This window comes from Bos grunniens, chromosome 10 (genome assembly GCF_055505025.1).
Source record: "Bos grunniens cultivar Pamir isolate PY7600 chromosome 10, Bosgru_T2T1.0, whole genome shotgun sequence".
Lineage (NCBI taxonomy): Eukaryota > Metazoa > Chordata > Mammalia > Artiodactyla > Bovidae > Bos > Bos grunniens.
Genome location: NC_141174.1, coordinates 18,327,172 through 18,354,397, shown reverse-complemented (window position 1 = coordinate 18,354,397; position 27,226 = coordinate 18,327,172). Strand labels below are relative to the sequence as shown.

At 43.0% G+C, this 27,226-nt stretch overlaps 1 protein-coding gene and 1 long non-coding RNA gene across 4 annotated transcripts; one reads left to right on the top strand and one right to left on the bottom strand.

Annotated features, from left to right (window-relative positions):
* Positions 1-682: 682 nt before the first annotated feature.
* LOC147364039 (uncharacterized) lies at positions 683-25,959 on the bottom strand. 2 transcript variants are annotated; one of them, XR_015134024.1, is made up of 3 exons: positions 25,709-25,959; positions 2,279-2,540; positions 683-1,327 (listed from the first exon to the last, which is right to left on the bottom strand). It is a non-coding gene; the product is annotated as an uncharacterized LOC147364039 (long non-coding RNA). The 2 variants fall into 2 exon arrangements; XR_015134023.1 differs by lacking the exon at positions 25,709-25,959 and adding an exon at positions 9,037-9,176.
* LOC147364040 (acyl-coenzyme A thioesterase 6-like) lies at positions 8,955-14,755 on the top strand. Of its 2 annotated transcripts, none has more exons than XM_086319794.1 (3): positions 8,955-9,609; positions 11,544-11,746; positions 13,822-14,755. In XM_086319794.1, exons 1-3 carry the CDS (start codon positions 9,153-9,155, stop codon positions 13,867-13,869), a joined length of 708 nt encoding a protein of 235 aa, XP_086175920.1. In that variant the 5' UTR covers positions 8,955-9,152; the 3' UTR covers positions 13,870-14,755. The 2 variants fall into 2 exon arrangements, with proteins under 2 accessions (XP_086175920.1, XP_086175919.1); XM_086319793.1 differs by having other exon boundaries at positions 8,956-9,609; positions 13,370-14,755.
* Positions 25,960-27,226: the final 1,267 nt, after the last annotated feature.

Here is a 27,226-nt window from a genome sequence, read left to right as displayed (position 1 = left end):
TCTCTTAGAGATTAGAGAAGAATCCCCTGGGAGGAGGAGTGATGGTAAGAAGGGGAGCGTCTGGCTCTAGAACAGTTTAGTCAAAACTCTGATACAAAGGAGCGTGACTATGACCTATTTTCCTTCTTGCTTCCTGGTTCTAAGAACAAACTTTGGAAACTCATATTGGGACATTCCTAGAGGCATCATCTTTTTCCCTAACAACAAAGCTACAAAGCATTATGTAGGTATATTTGAAGAAAACTGACAAAGACATCAACCACATAGTCCAGAAGGACTATGTCTTAGCTCAGGCTTCTCTAACAAAATACCATAGATAGAGTGGCTTAAACAACACACATTTCTCACAGTTGTGGAGTCAGAGAAGTCCAAGATCAAGGTTCTGGCAGATTCAGTTCCTGGTGGGGGCATTTTCTGGCCTAGAGACAGCTGCCTTCTCCCTGTCTCCTCACCTGGCAGGGAGAGGAGAAACCACCTCTGGTTTCTCTTCCTGGGTTCATAAGGACACTAATCCCTTCATGGGGGCCTCATTTGAACCTGACAAACTCCTAAAAGCCCTACCTGCAAATACCATTACACTGAGGTTTCAGATGTCAACATTTGAGTTTTGAGGGGACATAACACCCATAAACTTCAAGTCAGATAAAACAAAGAAAATCATATTTAACATATCAGAGAAAAGTTGGTTCTTAAAAAACATTTATTTATTTGGCTATGTTGGGTCTTAGTTGCAGCGTGCAGGCTCTTTCTTGTACCATGTGGGCTTCTCTCTAGTTGTGGCGTGTAGGCTCAGTAAGTTGCAGTACATGGGCTTAGAGGCCCCATGGTGTATGGGATCCTAGTTCCCTGACCAGGGATCAAACCTGCATTCCCTGCACTGGAAGGTATACTCTTAAGGACTGGATCACCAGGGAAGTCCCAGAAAAATTGTTCGTAACATTAATACTTCTGGCACCAAGAGGCACGAGGTCTACGCCCTCTCCCCTCAATATGGATGGGTTTCTGACTGCTTCAGTTAGTACAGGAGGGCTGAACTGATGCTTTGTGACTTTGGTCATAAAGGCCATGATGATTCTGCCTTGTTTGCTGGGAACACTTGCTCTTGGAGGGCTGAGCCACCTGATGAGGCTTGACAAACTTGAGGCTGTGATGCTGTGAGGAAGCCCCAAATACACGGAGAAGCCAACTGTAAGCACTTCCTGTGATTGTCCCAAATGAACTCAGCCTGTGAGTCATCTCAGCTCAGGTACTAGATACATGAGTGAACAAACCTCTAGATGATCCTAGCCCTAGCCATTGAATCTTCCCAGTGAAGGTCTTAGATATCCTGAAACAGAAAAGAGTTGTCCCAGTCAAGCACTGTCCAAACTGTGGATCTATGAACAAAATATTGTTTTATGTGACTATATTTGGGGTGTATTTCAGTTATCTATTGCTATGTAACAAACTACCCTAAAACATAGTAGCTTAAAACATTGACCATTCTATTTTTGTCACTCACCAAGCAGGGAAGTTGGTATTGGCTATCAGCTAAGATCTCAGGCAGGGCTGTGGGTTCACAGGGTCTCAGTTCTCTCCATGTGGGCCTTTACAGTGGCTAATTTGGCTGGCTTCCAAGAGTGAGCATCCCAGCATATCAAGGCTGAATTGCATGGCCTTATCTTTGACATAGTCTTGGAAGCTACATAGTGTATCACTCCTGCCATATACTATTGGTCAAGCTGGGCTTCCCTGGTGGCTCAGATGGTAAAGTATCTGCCTGCAATGGAGTAGACCCAGGTTCAATCTCTGGGTTGGGAAGATCCCCTGGAGAAGGGAATGGCTACCCACTTCAGTATTCTTGCCTGGAGAATTCTATGGACAGAGGAGCCTGGTGGGCTACTGTCCATGGGGTCACAAAGAGTCAGACACGACTGAGTGACTAACACTTTCACTGATCAAGACAATCACAAAGACCCACAAACTTTAAGGAGAACATAGTAGTCTACCTCTCAAAAGGACAGTGCAGAGTCTCTAGAAAAGCATGTGGAATGGGAAACACTGCAATCACCTTTTAAAATCTGCCTTCTAAGCCACACTATTCACATTCCTCCCACATGTAAAATACACCCATCCCTCCTTTGAGGCCCCTCCTCCCCACTCCTGACAAGCCAGCCTGGACTTCCCTGGTGGCTCAGATGGTAAAGTGTCTGTCTACAATGTGAGAGACCTGGGTTCGATCCCTGGGTTGGGAAGATTCCCTGGAGAAGGAAATGGCAACCCACTCCAGTACTCTTGCCTTGAAAATCCCATGGACGGAGGAGCTTGGTGCAGGCTACAATCCATGCGGTCGCAAAGAGTCGGGCACGACTGATCGACTTCACTTTCTTTCTTTCACTTTCTTTCTCCCCACCAGAGTTTCATTCTAGAATAGCACCATGCTCAGGCTCAAAGTTCAAGACTGCATCAATTATATCAGGTTCAGGTACAGATGAAGCTCCTCAGGTATAGTTCCTTGGGTATAGCTCCTTAAGCATCTTCTCAATCTTAAGACCTGTGAACTAAATAAGGAAGTTAACTGTACATACACATACATCAGGATATGGTGGTGGTAGTATAATTCTTAGACATTCCTGTTCAAAAATGGGGAATGTGGGAGGCACATAACAGCCCCTGCTGCTGCTGCTAAGTCGCTTCAGTCATGTCTGACTGTGCGACCCCAGAGACGGCAGCCCTGAAATCCAGCTGAGAACATGTTGCCGATTCTTCCACTGCTGCTCAGTTTATACTCTGAATTGTTCTCTGTAGCTCCTAAATGAGCGAAAAAACCCTCCTGGATCTGTTTCCTGGACAAAATGGATGAGACATCCGTCTCTTTTTATTTCGCTCTGTCTTTTGTTCAGTTGCTAAGTCATGTCTGACTTTTGGTGAAGCCATGGACTGCAGCACACCAGGTTTCCCTGTCCTTCACCGTCTCCCAGAGTGTGCTCAAATTCATGTCCATTGAGTTGGTGATGCCATCCAACCATCTCATCCTCTGTTGCCCCCTTCTCCTCCTGCCCTCAATCTTTCCCTACTCAGGGTCTCTTCCAATGATTCGGCTCTTCTTATATTCTCTCTTTTAGTATACGTCATATACTCTCTTTTTTAGTTCAGACTCTGCTTCCACCAGAACAATTCTCTTAAGAATTATGCAGGTTTTCTGAAAATTATTAGTGGGTTTCACTTTCTTAGATAATACACCACTGCAAATCTGTTTGAGATAGTAACTTCTCTATCTGGGGGTCCTTGGAATGATGCTGCAGGCAAGCATCCTTAAGGTTCCCATAAATTCTATTATTTAATAGACAGGATATGCTAGGTACACCTTAAAATCTTTAGAGGACCTTTTGCCATTCTGAAATGTTTTATGAAGCACTACCTTGAATCTTTTCTTCACAAAGTCTCTCACACAGATCCACCCTGGGTTTGAGTTTGTTCTGAATTCCTGTCTTAATTATGGAGTAATTTACCATCTGGAGAAGTTGTAAGAAGAAACAGTATTACTGTTATATCTGGCAAGCCCTGGTTGCTTCCTATTTAGCAGTTCGTTCTTTAGCTCACCTCTTCCTCTTCCATTTTGTCATAGTTAGCAAGAAGAAGCATAGCTGATGATGTTCTTTAGTAGTGTGCCTGTGTTGCTTTTAGTTTTTGTGTGTCTATTGTAGGTTTTTTATTTCTGGTTACCACAGGTTTCATATATGATGACCTATATCTATATCTACTTGTTTTGAACTAGTAATCATTTAGTCATTTAAGTTCAAACACATTCTAAAAGATCTGCATTTTTTATTCCCCTCACCTACATTTTGTGTTTTCGATGTCAGATTTTACATTTTCATGTTTACCCTTAACTGTTTATTGTTGTTATAGTTGCTTTTTTGTCTTTGAATCTTCTTACTAGCTTCTTTAAGTGGTTAATCCTCAACCCTTACTACACATTTTCCTTTCTTAGTGCAATTTTCCCTTTCCTAATGAATCTTCTTTTCCACTTAGAGAGGATCCTTTAACATTTAACCAAGGAAATGAAGCACCTGTACTCTAAAAACTATAAAAACATTGATGAAGAAAACTGAAGACTACAAAAAAAAGGAAAGATACCTTGAGTTCTTGGATTGAAAGAATTAATAGTTAAAATGGCCATAGAACCCAAAGCAATCTAGAGATGTACTGCAATCCCTATTAAAATACCCATGACATTTTTCACAGAAGTAAAATAAATCCTAAAATTTATATGGAAATACAACAGGTCCTAAACTGCCAAAACAATCTTGAGAAAAAAAAAAAAAGAGAGAGAGAACAAAGTTGGAGGAATTATGTACTCTATCTTCAGACTATATTACCAAGTTATAGTCATCAAAGCAGCATGGTACTGGCACAAAAACAAGTACATAGGTCAACGGAACTGAATAGGGAGCCCAGAAATAAATCCATACACCTTTGGTCAGTTAACCTATGACAAAGAATATGCAATGGCAAAATCATAGTCTCTTCAACAAGCTGTGCTGGAAAAACTGGATAGCTACATGTAAAACAATGGAATTAGAATATTTTCTTATACCATATACAAAAATAAACCAAAGATAGATTAAAGACCTAAATGTAGGACTTAAAGCCATAAAACTCCTACAAGAAAATATAGGCAAAACACTCTTTGACATGAATCATAGCAACATTTTTTTTATCAGTCCCATAAGGCAAAAGAAATATGAGCAAAAAAAAAGCAAATGGCACCTAAGTAAACTTAACAGATTTTGCACAAAGGAAACCATCAACAAAACAAAAAGACAACCTACTAAACTGGGTAAAATATTTGCAAATGATATGACCAACAAGGGGATTATATCCAAAATAACAACTCATACAACTAAATATCAAAAAGAACAGAACAATTAAAAAATGGGCAGAAGACCTGAATAGGTATTTTTCCGAAGATGGTGTATAGATGGCTAACAGGCATATGAAAAGATGCTCAACACTGCTCATCAATGCAAATCAAAACCACAGTGAGATATCACCTCAGAGTAGGGTGCTAACAATGCAGGTGATGAAAAGTGGTCAGATGCAGGATACATTCCAAAGTACAGCAGCAGAGTTTGATGATGGGATGGAAAAAGAGAACACAAGAATGACTCCAAGCTGTCTTTTTTTTTTTTTGGATTCCTTAAACTAATGGATGAATTGTTGTTTGTTTGTTATTGAGTTGCTAAATCCTGTCTGAGTCTTTTGCAACCCCATGGACTGTAGCCCTCCAGGCTCTTCTGTTTCCCAGGCAAGAAAACTGGAGTGGGATTACTCCCTTCTCCAGAAGATCTTTCCAACCCAGGGGTCGAACCCATATCTCCTGCATTGCAGGCAGATCCTTTACCACTGAGCCATCTGGGAAGCCAATGGATGAACACTGATGCCATTTACTGAAACAGAACCCTAAGGAAAGAACAGTCTGGAGAAAAAAGCCAAGATTTCTATTTCTGTTATCTTTTCCTATTGGACATCCAACTGAAGATGCCAAATACGAAATTAGACCAACAAGCTTGAATCTCAGAGGAGACATGAGAGCTGGAAATATAAATGTGAGAATTGACAATCAGGAAACTGAAAGATGAGTGATAACAAAAAACTGGGACGTAAGAGAATAAATGCTGACTTTACATTAAAATCCACCATGAATTTTGACGTAACAGACTACATTAAATACTGATATATTAAAATGTGTGGGCTTTTTTTTTTCCATGTGAGGGATCTGAATTAATTTTCCCACTGTAAACAACTAATGATCCTGGATAAAATTACTTCTAAAAGCATTTGTCCTGATAAGAAAGAAAAAGTCTCAGATCAGCAACTGAATAAGGACGGTAAGATAAGCAGAGCAATGCAACCAGCTTCTTTCCTGAGAGCATCTACTGAATCTCCATAACCCAGAGACAACTGAGCCCAATTATCTGACACTAGCTGTGACTGTTTTGAAATAAAGAGAAAGAACAATGCAAGACTTTGATTACTTTGAGCCTTAACACCTACCCTAGACCAGGAGCCCAGGGAGTCTATATAACCTCTCGCAGTTTCCCTGGGTTGGGAGGGGCTGGGGTCACAGTTCTTAAAGTGTTAAGACTGTTGTGTTTTCCACCTTTGCCTTGCAAAGGAATAAAGTCATCTCTTCCCTCCAGGGCTTCCCTAATAGCTTAGTTGGTAAAGAATCTGCCTGCAATGCAGGAGACCCCGGTTTGATTCCTGGGTCAGGAACATCTGTTGAAGAAAGAATAGGCTACCCACTCCAGCCAGAATTCTTGAGCTTTCCTTGTGGCTCAGCTGGTAAAGAGTCTGTCCACAACGCAGGAGACCTGGGTTCAATCCGTGGGTTGGAAAGATCCCCTGGAGAAGGGAAAGGCTACCCACTGCAGTTCGGAGGAGCCACTGGAGAAGGGAAAGGTTACAGACTCCAGTATTTGGCCTGGAGAATTCCTTGGCCTGTGTATAGTCCATGGGGTCCCAAAGAGTTAGACACAACTGAGCAACTTTCACGTTCACTTCTCTTTCCTCCAAATCTCTGTCTCTATATGTGTTTGGTATGGGTGCACAAGGCGCCGAGATTTTGGCACCAAATCAAAGAACAAAACTCGCACTGAGGATCTACTATAGTATCAGTGCAGTGTCAAGCCTGTGTTTGCCTATCTCAGTTCAGTTCAGTCGCTCAGTTGTGTCTGACTCTTTGTGACTCCATGAACCGCAGCACGCCAGGCCTCCCTGTCCATCACCAACTGCCGGAGTTCACTCAAACTCATGTCCATTGAGTTGGTGATGCCATCCAGCCATCTCATCCTATTTAAATAAATAGGTTAAATAGTCGTCCCCTATTTAACCATCACAATAAATCCTTTACAGATAAGGAAACTGGATTCAGAGGCTTAATTATGTACTTCGATAAGGATCACTATTAAGGAGTCAATCAGACTGGAATCCAGGAAGGTTGCACTCCATAAACACCTACCTGCTCTGGAAGCCGCTGTGGGTTCTTGGTAACAGGACTGAGGGACAAAGGTAGGATTAGGACTATGTTTCCAACAGATCCCCTAAGTTACAATCACCTGGGACGCTTTTTAATCCTTAAATGCTTCTTGGAACTGCCAGTATCTTTCCCAGTCCCTTAACTCTTGGCAGTCTTTCTTCTTCTGTTTTGGCACTCACCACCCTGGACTGCTTCAAGAAAAGTAGAGATACCAAAGGAACATTTATGCAAAGATGGGCTCAATAAAGGACAGAAATGGTAGGGACCTAACAGAAGCAGAAGATATTAAGAGGTGGCAAGAATACACAAAAGAACTACACAAAAAAGATCTTCACGACCCAGATAATCATGATGGTGTGATCACTCACCTAGAACCAGACATCCTGGAATGTGAAGTCAAGTGGGCCTTAGGAAGCATCACTACGAACAAAGCTAGTGGAGGTGACGGAATTCCAGTTGAGCTATTTCAAATGCTGAAAGATAGCTGTGAAAGCACTGCACTTAATATGTCAGCAAATCTGGAAAACTCAGTGGTGGCCACAGGACTGGAAAAGTTCAGTTTTCTTTCCAATCCCAAAGAAAGGCAATGCCAAAAAATGCTCAAACTACTGCACAACTGCACTCATCTCACACACTAGTAAAGTAACGCTCAAAATTCTCCAAGCCAGGCTTCAGCAATATGTCAACCGTGAACTTCCAGATGTTCAAGCTGGATTTAGAAAAGGCAGAGGAACCAGAGATCAAATTGCCAACATCCGCTGGATCAATGAAAAAGCAAGAGAGTTCCAGAAAAACATCTATTTCTGGTTTATTGACTATGCCAAAACCTTTGACTGTGTGGATCACAATAAACTGTGGAAAATTTTGAAAGAGATGGGAATACCAGACCACCTGACCTGCCTCTTGAGAAACCTGTATGCAGGTCAGGAAGCAACAGTTGGAACTGGACATGGAACAACAGACTGGTTCCAAATAGGAAAAGGAGTATGTCAAGGCTGTATATTGTCACCCTGCTTATTTAACTTCTATGCAGAGTACATCATGAGAAACGCTGGGCTGGAAGAAGCACAGCTGGAATCAAGATTGCCGGGAGAAATATCAGTAACCTCAGATATGCAGATGACACCACCCTTATGGCAGAAGGTGAACTAAAGAGCCTCTTGATGAAAGTGAAAGAGGAGAGTGAAAAACTGGCTTAAAGCTCAACATTCAGAAAACTAAGATCATGGCATCTGGTCCCATCACTTCATGGCAAATGGATAGGGAAACATGGAAACAGTGGCTGACCTTGTTTTTCTGGGCTCCAAAATCACTGCAGATTGTGACTGCAGCCATGAAATTAAAAGACGCTTACTCCTTGGAAGGAAAGTTATGACCAACCTAGATAGCATGTTCAAAAGCAGAGACATTACTTTGCCAACAAAGGTCCGTCTAGTCAAGGCTATGGTTTTTCCAGTGGTCATGTATGGATGTGAGAGTTGGACTGTGAAGAAGGCTGAGCGCCGAAGAATTGATGCTTTTGAACTGTGGTGTTGGAGAAGACTCTTGAGAGTCCCTTGGACTGCAAGGAGATTCAACCAGTCCATCCTAAAGGAGATCAGTCCTGGGTGTTCATTGGAAGGACTGATGTTGAAGCTGAAACTCTAATACTTTGTCCACCTGATGCAAAGAACTGACTCATTGGAAAAGACCCTGATGCTGGGAAAGATTGAGGGCAGGAAGAGAAGGGGACTACAGAGGATGAGATGGTTGGATGGTATCATCGACTCAATGGACATGGGTTTGGGTGTATGCCAGGAGTTGGTGATGGACAGGGAGGCCTGGCCTGGGGCGGTTCATGGGGTCACAAAGAGTCGGACACGACTGAGCAACTGAACTGAACTGAACCCTGGACTGCAGGATTAATAATTAACGGTAACTTTTGCTTTAGCAGACACTTTCTTCCACTCAAGCAATAGCGGACTGCACATACTCCAGGAGACCTCACAAAGCAGTTTAGCGAGTGTCCCTACCACAACCCACAGCAGTAGCTCTAAGGTTCCAACTGCGACGGCCTTTTAGGGAGGTGGAGAGACGCCAAGCCCTGCTCTTGACTCTGACGGGCCACGCCTTTTCCGTCGGGATCTGGATGGCAGTGACAGTGACGCTGGAGCCCGCGGGCCGCTGCCGCTGGGACGAGCCCGTGCGCATCGCTGTCCGCGGCCTGGCGCCGGGGCAGCCGGTCACGCTGCGCGCGTCCCTGCGCGACGAGAAGGGCGCGCTCTTCAGGGCCCACGCGCGCTACTGCGCCGACGCCGCCGGCCTGCTGGACCTGGAGCGCGCGCCCGCGCTGGGCGGGAGCTTCGCAGGGCTCGAGCCCATGGGGCTGTTCTGGGCGCTGGAGCCTGAGGAGCCCTTAACGCGGCTGGTGAAGCGGGACGTACAGACGCCCTTCGTCGTGGAGCTGGAGGTGCTCGACGGTCACGAGCCCGAGGCCCAGCGGCTCCTGGGCCGGGCGGTGCACAAGCGCGACTTCCTGGCGCCCGGAGTGCGGCGCGAGTCGGTGCGCGCGGGCCGGGTGCGCGCCACGCTCTTCCTGCCTCCAGGTGAGCCGCTCCCTTCCCAGGCTGTTGTGGAAAGCTGGGTATAGTCCCGAGACCCTGGGCGGCCCCTTGTCTGCTTACGGAACCCTGTGGTTGTGGAACTTCTCCAAACTAGCCCCCAAGCTCCAGAGTCTACCATGAATTTTGGGTGGCAGTTTCTCCTCTAAATTTCAGTGCACTGCCTGGAGGTACTGCCTGGAGGTACTGCCACTCCCTTAGCTGTATGCTAAAAGTGCTTTCAGCCGACTCAGAAAGGACATTTATGCTGCTTATGTGCCAGCCACGCAGCTGTATCTCAGATATTAATGCTAATATTAGGCAATGACTTCTGCTGATGTGCAAGAATGATTTTTGCCTTCTTTCACATCAAACTTACTGAAAAACAAACAAACTGCTTGCAGGTCCCCTCCTCCTGTCATAAACCGTCTGTCAGTGGTTCTCAACCTGGATGATTTTCCCTTCTCCAAGGGTATTTGGCAATATCTGGAGACATTTTTGCTTATCACAACTGGGGGAGGGAGTGCTATTGGCACCTAGTGGGTAGTGGGTAGAGGCCAGAGACGGTGCAAAAAACCCACAGTGCACAGGACAACCCCACAAAAAGAATTATCTTGCTCAAAGTTATCTATAGTGCTAAGGTTAGAAACGCTAGTCTAAGTAAAAACAAGATGCTTGCTAGGTAAAAGTGGTCTGCAAACCGGACAGGTGACCCACCCCTTCCAACCAAACTCCTGACTGAAACCCCTACTATATACAAATGCTGGAGCTGCCACTGTTCACAGAATCCCTAAACTGAATCCTGTGACTTTCTCCAAAACAGGAAGCCCTACTTTATTCTTACAGTTCTTTAGCAATTTACAACCTTAACTGGTCGCTGCCCACTCAACTATGAACTCCTGGGGCTGGAATTGTGACTTACATATCTCCATATCTCTATATTCCTAGAGACTTACACAGGGATATAATAGGAGCTCAATAAATCTTGCTGACTCAATAAGAATCTCCTAAAGACTTTCAGTTTAAAAAAATTTTTTTTCACTGCCCAACCGTATTTCAATTAAGTCAACTGTTAACTATTTCAGTACTACTGTGGCCCACTTAAAATTTATTGTGTTCTGACTCAAAGACTTTATGTAAACAATGTAGAAAAGTTCAATCATTTAACAAATACATATTAAATCAAGGATTATGCTACTTACAGTAGCTAGCAAAGTCAGACGTGGGCTTCATTGTACCTCCCGCCTATTAGAGTATGTAGGCAACTATACTTGGATCGATGAATGGTAAGTGATATGATATGGGAATTGTAGGCCCAGGGTGCTGGTGGGAACAAATGAAATACTACCTAATTCAACTCAGCCTGAGGGGGTTGGTGGGGGAGGTTGGGAAAGCTACCAGGAATGGAGATCTAAACTTAAATTTGAAGACTGATGAATCAACCAGGTCAAAAAAGGTGGCGAGGGGAGGAGAATAGTGTACACCATTTTCAGGGGCCAATGAGAACAGGGCACATTTAGGGATGGCATTCTTTAAGGCTGGAGCAGAGAGCGTAAGGAGTTAGGGAATATATTCTAATAATCCCCTGTATTTGTAGAGTGTTTTACAGCTGTCAAAGCATTCTCAGGTGTTTTTTTTTTTTAGGAAAATTTGGTAGAAATGTATATTTCATGCTGTTATTTCTAACTTGGTTCATATTATCATTATTGTTTTTTGCAAATATGTGAAAATTTCTGGAGAAAATAAGGCATTTTGTTCCCCCTCCCTTCTCCCCAAAGTTTATTTTAAAAAAAAAGTAAAAAGAGTCCTCCTCCACCTTAACACCCCCACTTCATCCCCAATCTTCCTTGCTTTAAAAACTCCTTTTTGCTGACCAAATTCTGAATCTCAAGAATGTCTTCTTAGCGCTTAAAACCCTTATTATTTGTGGTGCTCTCCAGGCAGCAAACCCTTCCCTGGAATCCTCGACCTGTTTGGAAGTAGTGGTGGCCTTTGTGAATACAGGGCCAGCCTTCTGGCCGGACATGGTTTTGCTGTGCTTGCCCTGGCTTATTTCAGATTTGAAGACCTCCCTGAACATCTGAATGATGTGTGCCTGGAGTATTTTGAAGAAGCCGTGAACTTCATGCTACAGCATCCAAAGGTGGGTTCTGGCGCTTGCCTGAATGCAGAGCAGAGCGGGTGAAGCCAACACAGGGCTGGATCCAAAAGCTCTACCAGGACACCCAGGGCTGGAAATATGGCATGAGATACAAAGGCTTATTCAAAAGTTGTTAGGATTATTGTTTTCATTTCTGCCTATCTCTCTTCAATCCCCTGTGACTCAATTCCATTTAGTTCTTGATCAGAATTCAAAGAGTTGGACTTAAAAGTCACTAACGTTGAGTTCTGGTTCTGGGTCTACTACCAAGTGGCCTTATAGTCCTGAATAAAGGAGGTGCCTCTCTGGGATTCAGTTTTTCTCATTTATAAGATTAATGTAGGTTCTTCCCTGGTGGTCCAGTAGTGGCCCACTTGCACCTACACCGCAGGGGCAGAGGCGTGATCTCTGGTCAGGGAACTAAGATCCTGTGTGTGCACCAACCCCCCCACCCCGCCCCAAATTAATGTAAATGTGTAGAGGAGAAAAGTTTGCCTATAAAGAGATTTTTGAAGGAACAGGTGACATTTGAATAAGGCATTTGTATTTGATGCTGTGAAGGAATCATTTTGTTAAGTGTATTAACTGCATTATGGTTTTGTAGATAAAGTTCTTATCTGAGACTGAAAAAGTTAATTAAAACATTTTGGAATTATTATAAATGGAATGGAATACATACTCTTTGCTACTATCTAGACTTAAAGAAACCCAAACATTCTAATGTTAAGGAGTAAGATGTACTGCAAAGTCTAATTCTGTTAGAATTCAGGGACTAGTCTCAACAAAGCTGCTAAACCTAGATGATCTTGAACTGATGATTTACTTATGGGTTATAAGGCCCCAGGAACAAGAAGAGACTAATATATATTATCAGGCTGGGAGCCTTTTGTTTTAGATGACCACTCTCTGGCCTTCCTTTGGCTGCATTCCTGCCCACAGGGTGTGGAGTTTGAGGGACCAAGGGAATATGTCTACCTGGAAACCATGTGCCCCTCCCACCATGCCCTTTAGACCTGGAACCCCAGAATTATCTGCCAACCAGCTCTGATCTTGCTTCCAGGCCCTATTCTGCTTCTCTGGGTCCATTCATGGGAATATACCTAGGCCTTACACATATAGGCTGGGGTGTCCATGTGTAAGGGGGCTCTTAAGGTACAATGTGGAGCCAGGGATGGGAAGAGAAGGAGAGTTGGCTAAAAACCAGAGACTGGGGCAGGGGCTGGTGCTCCCCCCATGCCATGTTCCAGTACAGAACTCCAAGGAGTTCCAAGATATAAAATTTGAACCTGACCTTATAAGTTGTTATGGAGGTGTATTTATCAAGGTTACAGGAAAAATATATTTTATTTAACTTTTAAATATTTGTAACTTTTTAAAGTATTTAGGTATAGAGTATATGGGCCTCTGTGTGTACTCTTGACCCAGTTGCCATAAATGTTAGTGGAGGCCCTGTGTACTAGGAAATTAATTGATTTGCCCATTAGAAAATATATTTGAACTTTGTGGACTGTTGCGTAAGGATGAAAAGCAAATGACATTTCAGAAAGCTGCCTAGAGAATGTAAAATCACAGTTAAATTCTCCACTTATGAATTCTAAACTTGTTCTCGCTCTCTCTTTTCATCAGGTGAAAGGCCCTGGTGTAGGGCTTCTTGGCTTTTCCAAAGGAGGTGACCTGTGTCTCTCAATGGCCTCTTTCTTGAAGGGCATCACAGCCACTATAGTTATTAATGCCTGTGTGGCCAACACACTAGCTCCTCTGCGTTACAAAGATATGATTATTCCTGAGCTCAGCTATGACCTAGAAAAATATACAATCACTGAGTCAGGCTTTTTAAATTTTGTGGATATTTGGGGCAACCCACTAGAGAAAACCAACCACCAAAGTCTTATTCCATTGGAAAAGGCGCAGGGGCCCTTCCTGTTTATTGTTAGCATGGATGATCATAACTGGAAGAGTGAAGTCTATGCTCGTATAGCCTCTGAGCGGTTACAAGCCCATGGGAAAGACAGACCCCAGATAATCTACTATCCAGGAACTGGCCATTGTATTGACCCACCTTATTTTCCTCTTTGTAGAGCCTCTGTGCATGCAGTTTTGGGCCAACCAGTATTCCATGGAGGTGAGCCAAAGGCTCACTCAAATGCACAAGCAGATGCCTGGCAGCAAATTCAAACTTTCTTCCATAAACATCTCAATGGTAAAAAATCTGTCAGGCCCAGCAAATTGTAACACTGTAATCAGATCAGATCAGATCAGTCGCTCAGTCGTGTCCGACTCTTTGCTACCCCGTGAATCGCAGCACGCCAGGCCTCCCTGTCCATCACCAACTCCCGGAGTTCACTCAGACTCACATCCATCGAGTCAGTGATGCCATCCAGCCATCTCATCCTCTGTCATCCCCTTCTCCTCCTGCTCCTAATCCCTCCCAGCATCAGAGTCTTTTCCAATGAGTCAACTCTTCGCATGAGGTGGCCAAAGTACTGGAGTTTCAGCTTTAGCATCATTCCTTCCAAGGAAATCCCAGGGCTGATCTCCTTCAGAATGGACTGGTTGGATCTCCTTGCAGTCCAAGGGACTCTCAAGACTCTTCTCCAACACCACAGTTCAAAAGCATCAATTCTTCGGCACTCAGCCTTCTTCACAGTCCAACTCTCACATCCATACATGACCACAGGAAAAACCACTGTAATCATAGACCATATATTAATAAAAATCCTGGACTTCTCTGGTAGTCCATGGTTAAGACTCTGCAGGGCACATGGTTTCAATCTCTGGTCTAGGAAGATTCCACATGCTACATACAGTACAGCTAAGCCCACGTGCCACAACTCCTGAAGCCCAAACACTCTAGAGCCCATGCTCTGCAACAAGAGAAAGTACCATAAATGAGAAGCCTGTGCACCCCAACCTGACAGTAGCCCCCACTTGCCACAACTAGAGAAAGCCTGTGTGCAGCAATGAAGACCCAGCACAGCCAAAAATAAGAATATAAATAAAAAATAAATAAAACCAACTGTATTTTTTTTTAAATCCTATCCATACAACATGTGGTGGGTTTTCTAGAGCACCCAGCAAACATTTTGTAACAAAACAACCATCTCTGACTCCTTGTCAGGTCCTATCAGCCCTAGCAACCCTACTTTGTTCATTGGTGGGTCCGTCCCTTTCTCCCCTGAACTTTTCCCAGTGTATTTAGGCTAAACCCTGATCTTATCTGTAGGACCAATCTTAACCTTAAGCAGGAAAAATATAAGAAGTGCCTGCCCAAGTCTCAACTGCTGGCCTAGATTTGGCCTTGAGTTCTGCTTCTGAAGACTGAGCTTTTGTTCCACTGAGAGTCCCATACACTCTTTGGGCCCTAACTGACCATATCTGGCTCCCCGGTGATTCAGACAGTAAAGAGTCTGCCTGCAATGTGAGAGACCCAGGTGCAATCCCTGGATCAGATATATCCCCTGGAGAAGGAAAGGGCAACCCACTCCAGTATTCTTGCCTGGACAGTCCATGGACAGAGGAGCCTAGTGGGCTACAGTGCATGGGGTCACAAAGAGTTGGACACGACTGAGCGACTTAACACTTTTTGACCGTATCTGAAGCTTGGGAACCTGCCCACTGAAGTCTTTTAAGGAATGGACTGTGCTTCATTCTTGTCTCTGAACCCCACTCTGAAGTTTGGGAGCATCGACATACTTAATATCTTAAGCTTTGCTTTTATTTTATGAATGCAGAGCTTTGCTTTTATGACAGAGAACGTAGACTTCAATCTCTTCCTTACTGAGAAAGTATCCTTTACAAATTTTGAATTTAAAATTCAAAGGATACTTTACAAAATAAAATTGAATCCTTTATCAAAAAAGCATTTGTTGTAAGTGAAACAGTTTACTGATATATGCTGTTGATATATTAATACTTACTCTTTATTTATTGTCTGAATTTTCAATCTTGGAACTTGGCTACCTAGAGGAATGCCTTGACACCAGCAGATTTTGGGGACTTAATCTTTGGATGTCAGATTATACCTGACAAATCAGATTTCCTCTCTGCACCATCGGTTCCTATTAACTTCCTACTGGGAAGGACTGGGATCAGTCTCTCTCAATCCATTGCCTTGTATTGGGCACTATCTAGAGTTATGAGACCAAAGCAACGGGTCTTCTGTGAGTGCAAGAAAAATTTTCTGAGACACATCACTTGGTTTGCTGAGTGCACACTAAGTCTTTCACCAATTTGAGTCTATTCAAGCAAATGCCCATTAGACCTTAACTAATGAAAAGAAGCCCAGCGTGCTGCAGTTCGTGGAGTCGCAAAGAGTCAGACACGACTTAGCAACTAAACAACAACAATGAAAAGAAGGGTTTCTTAGAAGTTACCTAGTTTTTGACCAGTTGTTTAAAAATGTGTTGAGTGTATTTATTTATTGTGTAGTATAATTTTCTGTAATTTGAATTGTTGAAGCCTCTGCTTTAACTCACTCCTGGGTGGTTCTACTACCCTAGAGATGCCTTTGGGATGGGACACCATAGAAAGAAGTTATAAAGAAGGTGGGGGGGAGGGTAAGGGCCAAGGTAACACCAGAAGCTAAATATGAGGATGATGACTTAACATCTCTGCATACCAAAGGAATTAGGTGTAGGGACAGCCCTCCACCTCCGTTTATTTCTTACTGATAAAGTAGCCTTGAAATGCCCTACACTGACTAAAGATATTTGGTGACTTTCCCCTGAAAGTTGATTATATGTGACCAGTTAGCTTTAAGAATATGAAAAGGCAAAAAGATATGATGTTGAAAGACGAACCCCCTAGGTTGGTAGGTGTCCAGTATGCTACTAGAGAAGAGTGGAGAAATATCTCTGGAAGGCATGAAGAGGCTAAGCCAAAGCAGAAACAATGCCCAGTTGTGGATGTGTCTGGTAGTGAAAAGTAAAGTCCAATGCTGTAAAGAACAATACTGCATAGGAACCTGGAATGTTAGGTCCATGAATCAACGTAAATTGGAAGTGGTCAAACAGAAGATGGCAAGAGTGAACATTGGCATTTTAGAAATCAGTGAACTAAAATGGACAGGAATGGGCAAATTTAATTCAGATGACCATTATATTTACTACTGTGGGCAAGAACCCCTTAGAAGAAATGCTGTAGCCCTCATAGTCAACAAAAAAGTCTAAAGTGCAGTACTTGGGTGCAGTCTCAAAAACAACAGAATGATCTTGGGTCACTTCCAAGGCAAACTTTCACTATCACAGTAATCCAAATCTATGCCCCAACCACTAATGCCAAAGAAGCTGAAGTTGAATGGATCTATGAAGACCTACAAGACCTAGAACTAACACTAAAAAAAAAAAAAAAAAAGATATCCTTTCCATCATTCTGCTGCTGCTGCTAAGTCGATCCTCTGTTCATGGGACTTGCCAGGCAAGAGTACTGGAGTGGGTTGCCATTGCCTTCTCTGCCTTTCCATCATAGGGACTGGAATGCAAATTAGAAAGTCAAGAGATACCTGGAGTAACAGGCAAGTTTGGCCTTGGAGTACAAAATGAAGCAAGGCAAAGGTTAAGAGAGTTTTGCCAAGAGAATGCATTAGTCATAGCAAACATCCTCTTCCAATAACACAAGAGACGACTCTACACATGGACATCACCAGATGGTCAACAGATTGATTATATTCCTTGTAGCCAAAGATGGAGAAGCTCTCTACCATCAGCAAAAATAAGACTAGGAGCTGACTGTGGCTCAGATCATGAACTCCTTATTGCAAAATTCAGACTTAAATTGAAGAAAGTAGGGAAAACCACTAGGCCATTCAGGTATGACCTAAATCAATCTCTTATGATTATACAGTGGAAGTTGTAGGGAATATGCTATGCACAGGCCTGTACTATAATTAACAGGGCCTCTTTGAAAAATAAAAATGACTTTCTCATCACCCCCAGGCAAAGGGCTGGGAGTAGTAAAAAGTACATCCTGGAAAGATATCTTTTTTTTTTTTTTGAAGATGAGGTAGAAGTTTTATTATTGATGGTAAATATATTATGATAAAAAGCTTAAAAATAAGACAAATTTAAATTAAATTGATTTTCAATTCCATTATTTTTGAGGAAAGATATCTTGAAAACAAGATGTTGAAGTCCTGATGTGACTGATGGAAAACCATTAGTGACTGTTCCCGTAACCAGAGCCTTGAGGGAGTTGCTGAGAAAGGGCTAAACAAAGTCATGAAAGGTCTGAAGGTTTGACACTGAGGACTGTGCATCATATATCTTTATCCCCAATCTGAGATTGTAAAGAACAGATATCTCTAGAGCACAATTAAGGAAGTAGACATTAACAATAAAAGGCAGGCAAGGATTAGGATCTGAGTCTTATTTTTCCTTATTCTTCTGCAGCACTGCTCTCTCAGGTCAGTTCATTGGGCTGGTCCCGACAGAAGTGACAAATAGATTCAAAGGATTAGATCTGATAGAGTGCCTGAAGAACTATGGACAGAGGTTCGTAACATTGTACATGAGGCGGTGATCAAAACCATCCCCAAGAAATGCAAGAGGGCAAAATGGTTGTTTGAGGAGGCCTTACAAATAGCTGAGAAAAGAAGAGAAGCTAAAGGCAAAGGAGAAAAGGAAAAATATACCCATCTGAAAGCAGAGTTCCAGAGAATAGCAAGGAGAGCTAAGAAAGCCTTCCTCAGTGATCAATGCAGAGAAATAGAGGAAAACAATAGAATGGAAAAGACTAGAGATCTCTTCAAGAAAATTAGTGATACCAAGGGAACATTTCATGCAAAGATGGGCTCGATAAAGGACAGAAATGGTATGGACCTAATAGAGGCAGAAGATAGTAAGAAGAGGTGGCAAGAATACACAGAAGAACTATACAAAAAGGATATTCATGGCCCAGATAATCATGATGGTATGATCACTCACCTGGAGCCAGACATCCTGGAGTCCAAAGTCAAGTGGGCCTTAGGAAGCATCACTACAAACAAAGCTAGTGGAAGCATCACTACAAACAAAGCTAATGGAGGTGATGGAATTCCAGCTGAGCTATTTCAAATCCTAAAAGATGATGCTGTGAAAGTGCTGCACTCGATATGCCAGCAAATTTGGAAAACTCAGCAGTGGCCACAGGACTGGAAGAGATCAGTTTTCATTCCAATCCCAAAGAAGGGCAATGCAATAAAATGTTCAAATTACTGCACAATTGCATTCATTTCATTCACATGGTAGCAAAGTAATCCTCAAAATTCTTCAAGTTAGGCATCAACAGTATGAGAACCGAGAAATTCCAGATGTACAAGGTGGATTTAGAAAAGGCAGAAGAACCAGAGATCAAATTGTCAACATCCACTGGATCATAGAAGAAGCAAGAGAATTCCAGAAGAATATCTACTTCTGCTTCAATGACTACGCCAAAGCCTTTGACTGTGTGGATCACAACAAAGTGTGGAAAATTCTTAGAAGAGATGAGAATACTCGACCACCTTACCTGCCTCCTGTGAAACTGGTATGCAGGTCAAGAAGCAACAGTTAGAACCAGACATGGAACAATGGACTGGTTCCAAACTGGGAAAGGAGTACATCAAGGCTGTATATTGTCACCCTGCTTATTTAACTTATATGCGGAGCACATCATGCAAAATGCCAGGATGGATGGAGCACAAGCTGGAATCAAGATTTTGGGAGAAATATCAATAACCTCAAATATGCAGATGACACTACCTTTATGATAGAAAGCAAAGAGGAATCAAAGATACTCTTGATGAAGGGGAAAAGTGAAAGTGTTAGTCGCTCAGCCATGTCCAACTCTTTGTGACCCTGTGGACTGTAGCCTGCCAAGCTCCTTTGTCCGTGGGATTTTTCCGGGCAAGAATACTGGAGTGCATTGCCATTTCTTTCTCCAGGGGATCTTTCTGACCCAGGGATAGAACCTAGGTTTCCTGCATTGCAGACAGAGTCTTTACCGTCTGAGCCCCCAGGGAAGCCCTAGAGAGTGAAAAAGCTGGCTCAAAACTCAACATTCAAAAAACAAAGATCATGGATTCAGTCGCATTACTTCATGACAAATGGGTGGGAACACGATGGAAACAGTGAAAGACTTTATTTTCTTGGGCTCCAAAATCACTTCGGACAGTGACTTCAGCCATGAAATTAAAAGATGTCTGCTCCTTGGAAGAAAAGCAATGATAAACCTAGACAGCATATTAAAAAGCAGAGACATTACTTTGCCAACAAAGGTCTATCTAGTCAAAGCTATGGTTTTTCCAGTAGTCATGTATGGATGTCAGAGCTGGACAATAAAAAAGACTGAGTGCTGAAGAATTGATGTCTTCAAACCATGGTGCTGGAGAAGACTCTTGAGAGTCCCTTGGACTGCAAGGAAATCAAACCAGTCAATCCTAAAGGAAATCAACCCTGAATATTCATTGGAAAGACTCATGCTGAAGCTGAAGCTCCAATACTTTGGCCACCTGATGTGAAGAACTGACTCATTGGAAAAGACCCTGATGCTGGAAAAGATTGAAGGCAGGAGGAGAAGGGGATGACAGAGGATGAGATGGTTGGATGGCATCACTGACTCAATGGACTTGAGTTTGAGCAACTCCAGGAGATAAGGAAGGAAAGGGAAGCCTGTCATGCTGTAGTCCACTGGGTCGCAAAGAATAGGACACAACTGAGCGACTGAACAACAAGCTCTAAGATTTCAAGATTTCAAAAAGTTTTCTTGGTGTTAAAAAGTTACCTAAAATATGGCAAATGTTAATTAAAAGGGAGAAAGGGAAAAGGTATGCATAAAATGGAGCCAGAAATGAGGCCCATACAATAATGCTTATTATGAAGTTCTACATACCTGCTTTGATTGGGCCACTCATTCAGCTGTTTGTTTGCTAATTGTCTATGCAAAGAAGGAAACAACCAGTTACACAAAATTTACAGCACTCATAAAATAAAAGTAGAGCTTAGAAATCAATTCCTCCCAAAGGCTTTCTTACTAAGAAACATTAAATGATTAAAAGGTAGTACCCTCAAGATTGCCTCTAACAGTAGATATAAATCCCAGGCTCTACCACTTTCTGTGTGACCATGGGTAAGTTATTAACTTCTCTAAGCCTCCATGTCCTTATATATAAAGTGGGGATAATTATAATGATAATAATGGAAACTACTTCACTGGGCTATTATGATTAAATTAAATTGTCTAAGTAAAGCATGGAACATATTTAAACTCAAATATTAGGGTTTCCCTGATGGCTCAGACGGTGAAGAATCTGTCTGTAATGTGCAATGCAGGAGACTCAGGTTCAGTCCCTGGGTCGGGAAGATCCCTTGGAGGAGGGCATGGCAATCCACTCCAGTATTCTAGCCTGGAGAATTCCATGGACAGAGGAGCCTGATGGGCTACAGTCCATGGGGTCACAAAGAGACGGATACGACTGAGTGATATTTAAACTCTCAAATGTTAGCTCTTATTATTTCAGATGAGGAAATTTGAGACTTGGGAGGATTAAGAAATATATTCAGTTGATAGGAGAACAGGGTCAGCCCAACTCCAAAGCCCAAGCCTTCACACAGCTTTCCAGCTGGATGAGATAAGCTCAAATAGTGTAGATTTGACTGATGAGGATTACTGGGAAGTTAAAGGTCTATTAGGGTCACATATTGGAGGCTCTATAAACCAAACTGGACAGTTAAGATTTAAAATGATAAGAAATAAGGAACCATTTATAACATACTGATTTTTATTTTTTAATGACTGCCAATAATTTTCCCTTATGCTTAGTGGCTCAAAAAAATTGACGTCAAAAAGAAAAGCTTAATTAGAAACACACACAAAAAGTAATAAAAACAAAAAACAAATCAGAAAATATAGCCAAATTTAGCCCATTGTTCTGCTTTCCTTTGTATATCTATTGCCCTTGGATGTACTTCCATCAGGGTGAGACAGACCAGTGAACCATTTTGAAAGCAAATATATGTTTTTGTCAACCACTGATCATTTAAAAAAAAAAACTGTATAAACCTGTTACAAATATCAGCCAAGTGAAAGCCACAAACACATCTCAATTCCTTTGGTGTATCATGATTAAGCTATTGTGTACATTCATTTTAAATGGTCTTTGAACACTGGGAAGGTAAAAGCTTGTCAAAGGGATTCTCTTCTTTCAGGTGGTACATGCTGAGGCGTATAAAATCCACCATTCATGTACTTTAATGATGAATGTGGGGAGCAGAAGTCAAAATTACTTGAGTTGTTTTCTAAAACTGGGAGTCAGCTATATGTTGTCCAAAGACAGACTTTAAACAAAGTACTTTTCAAAAAGACAGGATTGTTGGTCCAGTAACTATGTGCTTTCAGTGGCAAATATTTTCCATCCATGAATCAGAATACATGATAATTACTATCTTATTTATGGAATAAGTGGGATAAGATTCATATTTGAAAATGAGGTTGTTTCAAAAAGAATTCAAGATTACACATCCACACATCTTTCATGACACAGCAATTTAATAGAATGTTTTTACTTGGGTTAATTTAAGGGACTAGATCTGATAGACAGAGTGCCTGATGAACTATGGACAGAGGTTCGTGACATTGTACAGGAGATAGGGATCAAGACCATCCCCAAGAAAAAGAAATGCAAAAAAGCAAAATGGCTGTCTGAGGAGGCCTTACAAATAGCTGTGAAAAGAAAAGAAGCGAAAAGCAAAGGAGAAAAGGAAAAATATACCCATTTGAATGCAGAGTTCCAAAGAATAGCAAGGAGAGATAAGAAAGCCTTCCTCAGTGATCAATGCAAAGAAATAGAGGAAAACAATAGAATGGGAAAGACTAGAGATCTCTTCAAGAAAATTAGAGATACCAAGGGAATATTTCATGCAAAGATTGGCTCGATAAAGGACAGAAATGGTAAGGACCTAACAGAAGCAGAAGATATTAAGAAGAGGTGGCAAGAATACACAGAAGAACTGTATAAAAAAGATCTTCGTGACCAAGATAATCACCATGGTGTGATCACTCACCTAGAGCCAGACATCATGGAATGTGAAGTCAAGTGGGCCTTAGGAAGCATCACTATAAACAAAGCTAGTGGAGGTGATGGAATTCCAGTTGAGCTATTTCAAATCCTGAAAGATGATGCTGTGAAAGTGCTGCACTCAATATGCCAGCCAATTTGGAACACTCAGCAGTGGCCACAGGACAGGAAAAGGTCAGTTTTCATTCCAATCCCAAAGAAAGGCAATGCCAAACAATGCTCAGACTACTGCACAACTGCACTCATCTCACACACTAGTAAAGTAACACTCAAAATTCTCCAAGCCAGGCTTCAGCAATATGTGAACCAGTTCAAGCTGGTTTTAGAAAAGGCAGAGAAACTAGAGATCAAATTGCCAACATCTGCTGGATCATGGAAAAAGCAAGAGAGTTCCAGAAAAACATCTATTTCTGCTTTATTGACTATGCCAAAACCTTTGACTGTGTGGATCACAAACTGTGGAAAATTCTTCAAGAGATGAGAATACCAGACCACCTGACCTGCCTCTTGAGAAACCTGTATGCAGGTCAGGAAGCAACAGTTAGAACTGGACATGGAACAACAGACTGGTTCCAAATAGGAAAAGGAGTATGTCAAGGCTGTATATTGTCACCCTGCTTATTTAACTTATATGCAGAGTACGTCATGAGAAATGCTAGGCTAGAAAAAGTACAAGCTGGAATCAAGATTGCCGGGAGAAATATCAATAACCTCATATATGCAGATGACACCACCCTTATGGCAGAAAGTGAAGAAGAACTAAAGAGCTTATTGATGAAAGTGAAAGAGGAGAGTGAAAAAGTTGGCTTAAAGCTCAACATTCAGAAAACTAAGGTCATGGCATCTGGTCCCATCACTTCATGGCAAATAGATGGGGAAATAGTGGAAACAGTGGCAAACTTTATTTTTCTGGGCTCCAAAATCACTGCAAATCGTGATTGCAGTCATGAAATTAAAAGACGCTCACTCCTTGGAAGGAAGGTTATGACCAACCTAGACAGCATAGGAAAAAGCAGAGACATTACTTTGTCAACAAAGGTCTGGCTAGTCAAGGCTATGGTTTTTCCAGTAGTCATGTATGGATGTGAGAGTTGGACTATACGGAAAGCTGAGCGCCGAAGAATTGATGCTTTTGAACTGTGGTGTTGGAGAAGACTCTTGAGAGTCCCTTGGGCTGCAAAGAGATCCAACCAGTTCATCCTAAAGGAGATCAGTCCTGGGTGTTCATTGAAAGGACTAATGTTGAAGCTGAAACTCCAATACTTTGTCCACCTGATGCGAAGAGCTGACTCATTTGAAAAGCTGGGAAAGATTGAGGGCAGGAGGAGAAGGGGACGACAGAGGATGAGATGGTTGGATAGCATCACTGAATCAATGGATATGAATTTGGGTAAACTCCGAGAGTTGGTGATGGACAGGGAGGCCTGTCATGCTGCAGTTCATGGAGTTGCAAAGAGTCCGACACGACTGAGCAACTGAACTGAATTGAGCTTGGGTTAATTAACCTCATTTTATAGGTGCATTTTAAGGTAGAATTCTATGGTGGAAAACAAATTGTAAATTACATATGTCAATACATTCTTACTGTTTAAGATTCAAGTAATACAGATAAAATTTTAAAAACCTCCACTCATTAATCAGTCTTAGTCTTCTCCCAGAGGTACTTACTGTTACTAACTTGAAGTGTAGCCTTCCAGAACCATGTTATATAGATATATATACAAATATTTGTATGAATGAAAAAATATGGTTTTATTTTATGGGTTCAATGCCTTTTTCTTAAAAAAAAAAAAAAACACCATAAATGTCATATAATGTAAGTTTTCCCCCCTGCATATAAAAATATACGTTTAAATAATTACACCAGGCCACAGGACAGTACAGATGATTTCCACAGTGTATACCTATGTACTCTACCTCATCTGAAACGTTTAAATCTAATTTCAGGAGTCTTTTTTTCTTTCCTTCTTTTAAGTCTTGCTTAATCTTGGAAAAATAATTTCAAGCAAGACAAGGAATTTGGCGGGAGCCTAGTACATGTGGTGGTTTAGCCGCTAAATTGTGTCCGACTCTTGGGACCCCATGGACTGTAGCCTGCCAAGGCTCTTCTGTCCATGGGATTCTCCAGGCAAGAATACTGGAGTGGATTGCCATTTCCTTCTCCACTAGTACGCGTAGCCTCCTTCAACTAGGTTTAGGAAACAGTGTCCCCTATTGCCAGAGAGGGATTTTTAGAGGCGGCATTTTCTGTCAGAAATCATTAACTTCCCATTCTCGATACTTCGAAGGGTAGGGATCCACTTTGGGATCTCCAAAAGCTCAACTAACCCCGGGCCCTCCTAAGTCACCCCTTCCTATGGCCCTTTGCTGAACGGCGCCCCAGGAGCCAAGCCAGGTCCTCTGACCCACCTGCCGGCTTCGGCCCCTCCGGGCCCTGCCCGCCGAGCGGAACCCCTGCCCCTCCGGGCCCCGCCCCCTATCCGGGCCCCGTCCCTACCAGCTGTACGCCAGCTGGCCACGCCCTCTCCCATCCCCGTCCCGCCTACTGGACCCGGGTCCCCTGGCACCAAGCCACTTATGTTTCGCTGCGGTCAAAGGCCGGAAGATCTGGGCACCCCGTGGCTGGCTGCACTTCGAACCCCCGAGACCCCGTCCAGCTTCGGAGGTCTATGTCCACGTCATCCCCTTCCTTTCCAAAGGCCGCGACGCCTAAGACTGGGCTAAACAATGAGTTTCTGGATATTAAAGTGGAAGGCTTAGGCTCCAGGAAGGGGGCACTTTGTAGGGGGTGGGGGCGGGGGCGGGGGCTGGAGTCAGTGACCGAGGCGGCCTCGTCCTCTCGCCTGCCCACTATAAAGCAGACGGCCGAGGGAGCGGGTGTGTGTTGGGCTCGGATAGGGACCAAGCTGCAAGCTCTGGGCGGCGACTTCACAGACCTGCAGGCCAGGGGGCTTCTGTGGAGCCTCACGCCAACCGGCTTGAAGGATCCCTGCCTTCCCAAGGATGCCGAGAGCGGTGAATGAAAACTCTCCTCCCTGTGGAGGCGACAGTCCACCCCGCGCCGTGGTGGCTGGCAATGCAGCTGGCCCTGGCGCTCGCCTCTTCCAGCAAGCAGCACCGGCTCTCCAGCCGCAGCCGCGTGGCCCTCGGGGGTGGGGATGGGGTGCCCGCCACCTATGCGGCTTCCTGCTGCCCCCTGGTGTGTACGGCTTTTTACGCACAGGGCCTTGGAGTGGATTTAAGGACTGGACTTGGAAACTAGCTTGCTTTGCTACTTAATTTGTCGTCTGAAAATAACCCGAGTGCCTTAATTCCTTTGTTTTGCCGCCTAGATATCAGGTGGGACGTTCATTCCTCTAAACCGTGGTCGGGATTTAAATTTAATCTGCTTGGATATTTCTGCCAGGTGCCCATCTTCCTAATTTCTAGTGAAGCAGAAGTTATTCCTTGTGAGCATACATCTTGCAGGTTTGTTCTTCAGTTCAGTTCAGTCGCTCAGTCGTGTCCGACTCTTTGCGACCCCATGAACTGCAGCACGCCAGGCCTCCCTGTCCATCAACTCCCGGAGTTCACTCAAACTCACGTCCATCAAGTTGGTGATGCCATCCAGCCATCTCATCGTCTGTCATCCCCTTCTTCTCCTGCCCCCAATCCCTCCCAGCATCAGGGTCTTTTCCAGTGAGTCAACTCTTCACGTAAGGTGGCCAAAGTATTGGAGTTTCAGTTTTAGCATCAGTCTTTCCAATGAACACCCAGGACTGATCTCCTTTAGGATGGACTGGTTGGACCTCCTTGCAGTCCAAGGGACTCTCAAGAGTCTTCTCCAACACCACAGTTCAAAAGCATCAATTGTTTGGCACTCAGATTTCTTCACAGTCCAACTCTCACATTCATACATGACCACTGGAAAAACCATAGCCTTGACTAGACGGACCTTTGTTGGCAAAGTAATGTCTCTGCTTTTGAATATGCTATCTAGGTTGGTCATAACTTTCCTTCCAAGGAGTAAGCGTCTTTTAATTTCATGGCTGCAATCACCATTTGCAGTGATTTTGGAGCCCCCCAAAATAAAGTCTGACACTGTTTCCACTGTTTCCCCATCTATTTGCCATGAAGTGATGGGACTGGATGCCATGATCTTAGTTTTCTGAATGTTGAGCTTTAAGCCAACTTTTTCACTCTCCTCTTTCACTTTGTTCTTACCAAATCTAAAATTGCTTTAGTTTCTAGCATTAAATGCTTGTCTGCCTATCTCTGCTAGGCGGACCTTTGTGTAAATTTAACTTTTTTCCTTATCATTTCTTGTTAAATGGTGAGAGTAGTGGATACAAATATTGTCTGTCGGTGGTATCTGTTCAAGACCCAAAGTGACTGAGGTCACAGTATATCGTTCACACTTTCATACTGCCTTCACGTTAAGGTAAAGATGACCTTTTTGTTGTTTCTGACATACT

Bases quoted from the DNA above. Each gene is read 5' to 3' on its own strand.
- LOC147364040 (XM_086319793.1), top strand. From the start codon at position 9,153: ATGGCAGTGACAGTGACGCTGGAGCCCGCGGGCCGCTGCCGCTGGGAC. The intron at 9,610-11,543 runs GTGAGCCGCTCC...GGTGCTCTCCAG, and splicing joins CACGCTCTTCCTGCCTCCAG to GCAGCAAACCCTTCCCTGGA. The intron at 11,747-13,369 runs GTGGGTTCTGGC...TCTTTTCATCAG, and splicing joins TCATGCTACAGCATCCAAAG to GTGAAAGGCCCTGGTGTAGG.